The sequence below is a fragment of the Cyprinodon variegatus genome, unplaced genomic scaffold (assembly GCF_000732505.1).
Source record: "Cyprinodon variegatus isolate N-32 unplaced genomic scaffold, C_variegatus-1.0 Scaffold356, whole genome shotgun sequence".
Classification (NCBI taxonomy): Eukaryota; Metazoa; Chordata; class Actinopteri; order Cyprinodontiformes; family Cyprinodontidae; genus Cyprinodon; species Cyprinodon variegatus.
This window is the reverse complement of record NW_015150809.1, coordinates 1-9,677: the sequence shown is the minus strand read 5'-3', so window position 1 is coordinate 9,677 and position 9,677 is coordinate 1. Positions and strand designations below refer to the sequence as shown.

The 9,677-nt window shown below is 38.0% G+C and overlaps 1 protein-coding gene across 1 annotated transcript; it reads left to right on the top strand.

Annotated features, from left to right (window-relative positions):
- Window positions 1-2,725: 2,725 nt before the first annotated feature.
- Window positions 2,726-6,484, top strand: LOC107091888 (indian hedgehog B protein-like; the record flags this gene model as incomplete). The annotated part of the gene is made up of 3 exons (XM_015386084.1): window positions 2,726-3,562; window positions 6,028-6,185; window positions 6,372-6,484. Coding segments are annotated over exons 1-3 (577 nt in total), but the record flags the coding sequence as incomplete, so codon positions are not given.
- Window positions 6,485-9,677: the final 3,193 nt, after the last annotated feature.

The following is a 9,677-nucleotide window of genomic DNA, read 5'->3' as shown; positions in this document are numbered from 1 at the left end:
TATTTAATGGAAATCCTGCAATTGTAAAACTAGCAAAATTAGGAGAATATCGATATAGTTTTGTGGACATTTGCAATAGAAACGCAGCTAAAGTTGACCAAATCTTTGCCTATTTACACAAATTCTTTAGCCAGTGTTTCTTTTTTGAAATGAGCTCCAAGACTTTGAGGTAAACATAATTTTTATACTGGCTTTATTTTCTAATAATGACTGTTTTGCTCAGTGCTATAAAGAGTCAAACCAAACAATCTCTATCAGTAGTTTTCTAACCTGATCCTACTGAACCCCTGTCCTCTATGTTTTAGGTATTTCACACACCTGACTTAAATAAATGTGTAATTAAATGGCCTTGGCGCTCTTAGATTACAGGTGTTTCCTTATTGCTTTCAAAGGATGACCCCCTTCTGTCATTTAACACCCAAAATATCTCATTAATGCAAAGTGCAAAGTGTTCGATGTAATAATCAAGATTATCTGCTTTAAAGGTGCTAATTGGTGAATTAGGCAACCTTTGGACAGAGGTAGGCTGTATAATATACTCTATGACTTTTTTTTTTTAAGCTGGCTCATATTTTCCTTTACTGTATCTTGTTGAAGTGTTTTCTCCCCTCAACATATCCAATTTTGGATAGGGAGATCAAAAGCTCTGTATGATAACCTTAAGATGTCTAATAAAGAAAACAACCACTCCCTGTACAGTCCACTTGTTTTCCACTAGTGGTGCTTCTTTAACACATATTCTAAAAATGAAGATAAAGAGATTTCTGTATCTGCTGTGAAGTTACATTTTACCCAAGCCTTTCTGCTTTATCAAAGTGGAAACTTTTGCATCTTGATGGCAAATTTCAATTCTTTCATAATTGTTTGTTTGTTCCCTCTCAGGAAAGTTTTAATTTACTCTAGTGTCCAAAGAGGTTCAATTTTAGCTGGAGAGTAAACACAGTTATGGATGACTGTTTACTGTTTGGGAATCCTTCTCTTTGCCCTTCCCTGTTCCATCTAGATACACGAAAAAAGCAGCGGTGCAGCAAGAAATTCTTTATGGTGTTTACACCCACAAATAATAAAACACAAATTGTGGAAAACCCTCAGCTCTGCACAGTTCAATTCATTCAAAGGACGCAGCCCTGAGAAACAGTGGTGAGACCACTGATTTTGTGCTGGCAAATATTTGAAGAGCTAATTTGGAAGGGCTGAGTTTGCTGATGCTCATGTGTGAGGTAGTTTTCATGTGTGTCATGCATATAGCCAGAAACCAGGAGCTAACAGTTATTGCAATAAATACATTCATTGCATATTTCCATATCCTCTAAACATTTTCACATTTTGACATGAACTAGTTACAAACATTGTTGTATTTTATTCCAATTATATGCAATAAAAATCTACTATTGTAAATAGGCAGGATTTACAGTATGTTTTTCTTAATGTTTAACAAAAACACTGGACTGCTTAGCAATTAAACTAACCTTTTTGTTTTAATAACTCTGTAACACAATAATATATATATTTTTACATGTTTTTCCCCAACTTGATAAAAGTCAGTCAGATTGAATGAGAACATCTGGGGAAAAATGAAATGTCAGATTTAGAAAGAGATTTTCAATTGAATTTAGGTCTAAATTTTTGCCCGATCATTCTAACTCATGAATATACGGTGATCTAAACTATGACACTGAAAATCTGACTGCAGGATAAGGGACAAGTGAGAATATTTGCAAACTAGTCTCTTCTGCAGTCTATTACACACTGAAAAAAATAAGGCAACCGCTTTTGGCATTTACTTAATCATATTTAGTTACTTTAACACAATTGTTTTATGTCCTACTCTGCCAACATGAATATGTTGAGTAAAAGTCAAAAACACTTGCATTCTTTTTTCCTCTAGATTACCTTGCATTTAGTCTACTCCATCTGTTCTACAATTATGATTTGCTCACGTGTTGAAATAGTTTCCTTGCAGTCTAATGCTGCCACTACCGTGTTTAAACATGGGTAAGGTGTGTCTATTGGAATGTTCAGTGTTGTATCTTAAACCAGGGTTTTATTACCCCTTGTCAACAGGCTTGCTGTGTTTCCCTGCCTCCTCACATCTGACCTAAATGAAAAGGCGATCCACGGGATTTTGAAGCATTTAATGGCTGCTCAGGAGGCCATGCAATCATTTGGATCAGGTGTGCTTGAGTGGAGAGAGACATGTCTAAAACATGGACAATGGGAGCTGAAGGTCAGGCTAAAGAAACTCTGTCCTAACGCACACAGGGTATGCTAAGTAAGCCAGGTTTCATCGAACCAGCTGACATGATGAACACTGTATTTTTTTTTCATGGCTCTAATTTGGGATTGGTAATTTATCCTCATGTGCTGTCACTGCTCTAGGGAAATCATTCAGGCATTCAGTCAACTAGTAGTTAAATGTTTAAAGTATCTACCTCTCTTTTGCTAAACAGCCAGACGGCCAATTGCCTCCTTGATCACATGAGATGACAGCCTCTCCGTTCTGCAAAATTGATCAGATTGATTGATTTTGTTGTTTATCTCTAAAACTTTCAATCAAACGGTCAAGGACAAAGACAGAAAAGGTACGGTGGGACACCCTTATGCTGTGTTACTTCCAGCAGATGAGGACCGGACTCTCCAGTGCGCCCTGTGCCCAAGAGGGGCGGGTTTGGGTGGCAGAGCGCAGGGACAGAGAGCGCAGAAGGAGTGAGGAAGAGGAGGAGGAGGGGAGGGCAGGACTGGCAGGGTGCGGTCTGAAGTGGCAACAGATCACCGTGAATCGCCCAATTCCCTTCAAATCAACTGGAAAGCTACAGATTGTCGCATCTGGGGAAGTCCAGAGGAGGGCAACGAGTGAAACGAGCGCGCAAGGGGCTTGTGCGCAAGAGAGAGGGGGGCAGAGAAACCACAACACTGCAACTTGGATGTCAGCGGCCGCACTCTCTCTCTTTGACTCTCACACCCACCAAATCGACTTTGAACCTGTTTGTTTAAATACACGGACTTTACAGCCACTTATTGCTGACTCCAGTCAGGCGGTTCAGAGCGGAGTTCCTCTCATCTGTAGGCATAAAAAAAAGCTTTTTTGGTATTCCAATGGTGCCTCATGAAGACACGGGGTTGACCTTATTTCATCCAATATTTACGGGTGCGTCGATTTATTTTTCACGGTAAAATGGGAACTAAACTGGAGAGGCACTGAAGACATCTCTCTCTCTCTCCCCCCGGGAGAGTCCTCCCACCTTTCCCCGGGGCGATGCGGATCTCCTTCCTCCTTCTCGCAGCCTCTCTGTGCGCCTCTGTCCTCCTCCTCGCACCTGTCTCGGAGGGCTGCGGGCCGGGGAGAGGATACGGCAAGAGGCGGCTCCCCAAGAAGCTCATCCCGCTCGCCTACAAGCAATTCAGCCCGAACGTTGCCGAGAAGACTTTGGGAGCAAGCGGGCGACCCGAGGGAAAAATTACCCGCAACTCCGAGCGCTTCAAGGAGCTCACCCCGAACTATAACACTGATATAATCTTTAAAGATGAAGAGGACACCGGTGCAGACAGACTCATGACTCAGGTAAAGCAGAGGATATGCGTAAAAGGGCCTTATCATGCGTAAAGTGATAAGCATGTCATTTTCTAGATCATATTGTTTATCTGGGGGATCAAATTACACTGAGCTGAATGAACCAGATTAACCACAGTGCTGGTCTCAATTGTCATCTGAATGTTTGCTGTCAGTTAAATGTTTAAACCAAAGTGATTGATTCCATTAACCCTTCCTTTCACCTCTGGAATCTGCTACCTTACATACTTAACTGCTGAGGCTTCCTTGAAGTGTTGCCTTCATTGACCCCAATCTGGCAATAATTTTCCATTTGACTGAGCCTAAGTGAACCATTAGGAAGCATTCCTATCTCAGTTCTAGTTATGCGTATTTTGCCTATTGCATATCTAGTTCTGTCCAGGTTTTATTCCTTCAGCTTCTGCTGTGGTTATTTTACGCAATAAATGACCACATATATTTGCAAATCATTAAAATGCATGTCCACTCCTTGACTTTCAGCCTGGTTTGTGTTTTCAAAAAGAATAAATCTCAAGCAAACACCACGATCACAGTTGTGTGTACTTTGACCATTCACCTGACACAGTTGGGACTTGGAGCAATTATTTAGAGCCCAATGTTGACATGCTGTTATTAAACCCTCAACTTTTTGGTTTCTAAGCAGAACCCCTTTCTTTTGGTTGATTTTTCAGCTTTTTTCATATTATTTGAAAATTATATTTTATATGGACTGACTTGTATTGCTTAATAGTAGACAAACTAAACTTATTGCCTATTTTTTCGCAAAACAAATGCTTTGACTTTTTATGTATAATCTCTCTTTTCTGGACCAAGACATTCAAAGAGATGATACTTCTGTTAACACAATGTTAAGCACAGAACCTGTGCATCTTGTTTGGTTTGTTTTTGAATTTGTCAAATGGATCTGTTTTCATAATTTGCAACTATTTTTTGGCGTTTTGCGACTCATGCTGAGCAAGGCTGTGCTAGAGAGTTTCAGAAATTCATTTTTGCCCCACTGTCCCTTCGTGCTTGGTCTTAATGAGGGATAGCTGCAAACTCAATGACTCCGTGCAGTAGATAACATGTTATCAGTTGTCACTTTAAACTAAACTTGTAATATTGCTCCTGCCAAATCTGTTTCTCCTTCAGGCTTGGTCCTGTGAAAGAGAATTGTTCTGTTCTGACGTTTTCAGCAAAATAACTGAAAGAAAAAAAATATGAATCCATAGAGAGAAAACTGGCAATAAAAACACCATTACACTTCAGCTTAAAGTCTGAGAATTTCCAAAACCAGAAACTGTTTAACATTGCCAGAGATGGACTCAAAACCAAAACCAGGGATGTAAGACCATACTTAGCTGTGTACACTATAAGCACCACCCTATTTTTTCAATTGACATTTACTCGGAGCAATGTTTTTTTAATTCATGTCTTAGATAAGATTATTTTCACCAGCTTCTAAGTGAATTTTACTACCATTTTATCTATCATTTCATAGTTTAATTTCTCTTTTATTTTCAGTATATTTACTGGTTCTACATTAATTTCACTTTCTTTACAAGCCCTTTGATCAAAAGTAAACTTTCATTTATTAATTAAATTCCACTGCTCTGTTTTATACTTATAATCAAATATTAATGAATCTACCTCAGTGGTTCTCAACTCTGGTTCTTCTGTCCTTCATCTTTTATATGTAGTTTTACTGCCACACTCCTGACTTGCATAAATGAGTGATTAACAAACATTTGCAGAACTTGATGTCAGTAGAAGAGGTTGTGAAATTATTTAAATCAGGTGTGCTTTAACAGAGACACAGAACATGCAGGATAGGGGCACCTCATTGAATCTAAACTTTTCTCTATAACTAGATTGTTTTGGACACATTTGTATAATTTTACAAGTATATCATTTTGGTTGATATATGTCTGGCTAATTTGTTAAAGCAACACAACATAACTTTTGACCCAAGTGTTGGATTATGTTTGGATCTATTAAATTACTTTGTTAGGTCGTTATGCAGCATTTTGTGCATAGCAATGTGCCACGTATTGGCCATTGGGGTCTCCTTAAATACTAGAGCTAACTAAGCTAAAAGTAGTTGGCAGTAGAATAGATATGACACCTTATTAGACATACTTTTGGTTGTCTGATGAAGGATTCACTCTAGAGGGGTGAATATTGGTTTGTCTGAACAAGTAAATACATCACTTCTCATTTTGCTGTTTGTCTATCAGATTCCAAATCACAGACGGAGGCTATTTCATTTTGCGACAGTGCAGCATCACATTCAGGGGGACTAAACTTTGCCGTTAAAGCCTAGCACCTCCAGTGACTAAAAGTTGAAAAGTGTTGCATTAACGTTCTTAGAAATGCTGGTTATTGTTATTTGTGCTATGTGAAAGCAGTGAACCAAATTGCAGATAAACCAGCTTATTTACTGATTTTATATCTTCCTTTTTCTTTGTCTCACCCAGCGGTGTAAAGACAAGCTAAACTCTTTGGCCATCTCTGTGATGAACATGTGGCCAGGTGTGAAGCTCAGAGTAACAGAGGGATGGGATGAGGACGGCCATCACTCAACAGACTCTCTACACTATGAGGGGCGTGCTGTGGATATCACCACCTCAGATAGGTAAGAGCACCTAAAATTATACACTGTGTGATTCTAAATTAGTAGTGATCTATTAACCATATCACTATACTAAGGACTTTAGCAAACCTTCTTAACCTGCTTAACTGGACATCTCAATTCCTTTCTTGACATTTATTTGTTGTTGTATTTTTATTCGGTTTCAGTAATCCATTGTTTTCCTGACAGGGACAGAAATAAGTACGCCATGTTGGCCCGCTTGGCTGTAGAGGCAGGATTTGACTGGGTCTATTACGAGTCCAAAGCCCACATTCACTGTAGCGTCAAGTCAGGTAAGACCAGTTTAAGAAGTCTTTATATTTGAATATGTCTTCCTCTGTTGTGATCACAGCTAAAGCTAGATACCTTGTGGGGTGACTGTCTTCTTATGTAGTATCCCTTTGAGCCCCTGTGTTATCACTTTGTGAGGGTGTTTGTGTGTGTAGGCCTACTGGGAACCAATCAAACATAATGTGCACCTGTGGTCTTTTTTTTATGCACCCTGATTTTATCTTCAGGTCTCATCATAGATTTAGTTTGTCAGATTATATGGAGCACCTATCCTAAATACAAATCCTTCCTTATTGTATGGCTCAAGTATTCACACAGTGTGTGGCAAAATATTTCTGCCCTTTAACCTTAACACTAGAAGTCTATATGATGTATTTATTTTCATGAACATTTGCTCTGAAGCATTTGCTCTGAAACACCTTAATTCCTGTGCAAAAATGCTTCAAAGTCACTTCATCACCGTTCACACCATGAAAGAATTAGAGGAAATATAGGAAAAGGTTCCTTAGTTACATGAGCCTATATACATTTTTTTTTTTGCCTGTATGGAAGATCTGTCTAATGCCAGTTTCTCAAAATGTTGGTAGTATCAGGATGTGCGAGTTCTTTTTTTCCATGGGGTCTTTAGAACTAGCTAGAATTGAAGGTAGAGTGTATAGAGTTACGTCCAGGGCAACTTCAAGGTAGAAAATATGTTAGATGCTGCAGACTTGAGACTGGATAAATGCATCACCTTCACCTGATGACTTCAAGCTGATATCAAGTCCTGAAGTTCTACTATCCTGCAACATTTAGGTGGATCCCTTTTCCACACACATTAATTAAATGAATAGTTTGTAGGCCTCTGCAAAGCTAAATGGTATGCTGAAGAGGGAATTTAGCCATATTATTCAGGTGTGCTGAAGAATGGATATATCCAAAAGATGCAGAATAACTGTCGCTGAGAACTGAATAACACTGTCAAGGACCAGAGCTAAATTCAATTTAAGTTCCAAGATCTCAACTTCTGTGTTTTCAATTCACTCTGACTGAACTTTAGCTGTTTTACAAGAAAAAGTGTAGAGGAAGGACCTAATTTAAACAAAAAGAACTCAAACAACTTCCATTTGTAAAAGCAGTGAAAGGTTTTCATCACTAGGACCTAATAATACAAACTCACCGCACACCGTTAAGATCTTTCTATGTAAAAAATAAAGTATAAACTTCCTTTTTCTTCACCGGTGATTTTTGTTAGTATGTGAGATACAGTCCTGAAAAAGGAATTTTAAAGATAGTGGTTGTCACGAGACAACAAAACTGAAAAGGTCAAGGGGCATCAATATTTTTGCAAATAATAATAATATTAATAATAATACATTTTATTTAAAAAGGCGCCTTTCTGGACACTCAAGTTCACCGTACAAAAGCATAAGAGCAAAAGCAAAAGTACAAAAGAATATATGTGCATCTTGTGCCAATTTGAAGTAAAATCTAGATTCCCAGATAGTGTTTTTGTTACAGTTTATTTACTTTTGCCATACAATTTACAAATCTCATCATGGATGACTTAAGAGTTTATGTCTTTCTACAAACAATGAGTGTGAGCATTCCACTTCCTCTTAATCAAACTTTTGAGACATTTTAGAAACCCATATACTGACGTCTGGTACCACCAGTTATTTAGTGCCAATCCACACTCTAGCAGTCCACCTAGGTTAGTAGGCTGTGAGATGATTAACTCTCTCTTTGTTTTTGCCGTTGCTTTGCCTCCAGTGAGTTTCTTTCAGATCTCTTATCTGAATCTTATCACAGTCCTCCTTTTTGTGCAGCTTTCAAGCTTACAGACCCACACACACACCTTGGACAAATATTTGGCTGACTTAGGACAGCCTTAAGACAAGCCTCCCAAACACACATACAGACCCCCCCACACACCCACACACACACACACACACGTATACACACACACACACACGTATACACGCACACAGAAACACACATATCAAGTCTTTGTATTCCAAAAGGAGCAGTGGGTCCTCTTAGAAATTGGCCTGACACTGTTAGAGCACACATACACACATACAGGCACAATATTGTATACACATTTATACTGATTTCTTATTTCAATCTGATTCAACAGTATTTTTTAAGCTAATGAGAAGCAAGATTTATGATTTCATTTGGTTTAAATCTCTGCAATCCAAACAGTATCTAAAACCACGTCTGAGTCTGTGTACCTTCCTGCCTCCCTGACCTCGGTCTGTGCTCTGACTGCAGTGATACAATCAGCTGGTTATCCATTAGCTCTTGCCGACTGCGCTTTCTTGCCACCTCATCTCACTGCATCTTAAAGGGAACATTAATCCAGGCAGAGTTAACAAGGGTATATCGTGCAGGCCGTGACGATTATGGCCAAACAGAATCCAAACAAATAGCAAAATAACTGTATTTATTTACTAATATAACTGGCATAGACATGATGCTAAAATTTTTAACTTGATATCTATACCCAGGAAATAATTTGATGCTTGGTAATTATTAGACAGGAAAAATAAAAATAATTTAAGGCATAAAAAAATCTTTTATAAAACAGAAGGAAACACATTTTAAAATCTCAACATGGAACTTGCCTTCTCAGAAGAATCACAGATGCTGGTTAAATGGGTATGCAAATAAAGACAAATACAATGAAAATGTCAATATTTCAAAGGGTATATTAGTTTAATGTACATATAAAATCAAACAAATCTAGAATTCACAATTTGTAATGCTAGATTATTATTCCATATGGATGCAACATCTTAGTATCAGTACTCTTTGGAGTATCTCTACTTTTGAAAACCCTAAATACAACTGAAAGCAGCTAATTATATAATTAGCAATAACATAAAAAGTTGCTTTTTTTTCGTTTCATCATTATTGCATATTCTGGCTCAGTGAGTTAGTATTAACAGAATTGTTTCAAATCTTCTGAGTCCCAAAATTAACAACAAATAACTTAAGATGACGTTTTATTCCCTATTTAGTTATACATTTTTTCTATATTAACTAATTTTCCATTCTGAAAAAATGGGAGAAGCGTGCAAACTGGAGAACACCTCACCATTTAAGAAGTATGGAGGTGGAAAAATGGCCTGTGACAGCAAAAGACGTGAATGAGTAAAGACTGTAATTTAATTGAATTGAATTCAGTTTATTTATATAGCGCCAATTCACAACACATAT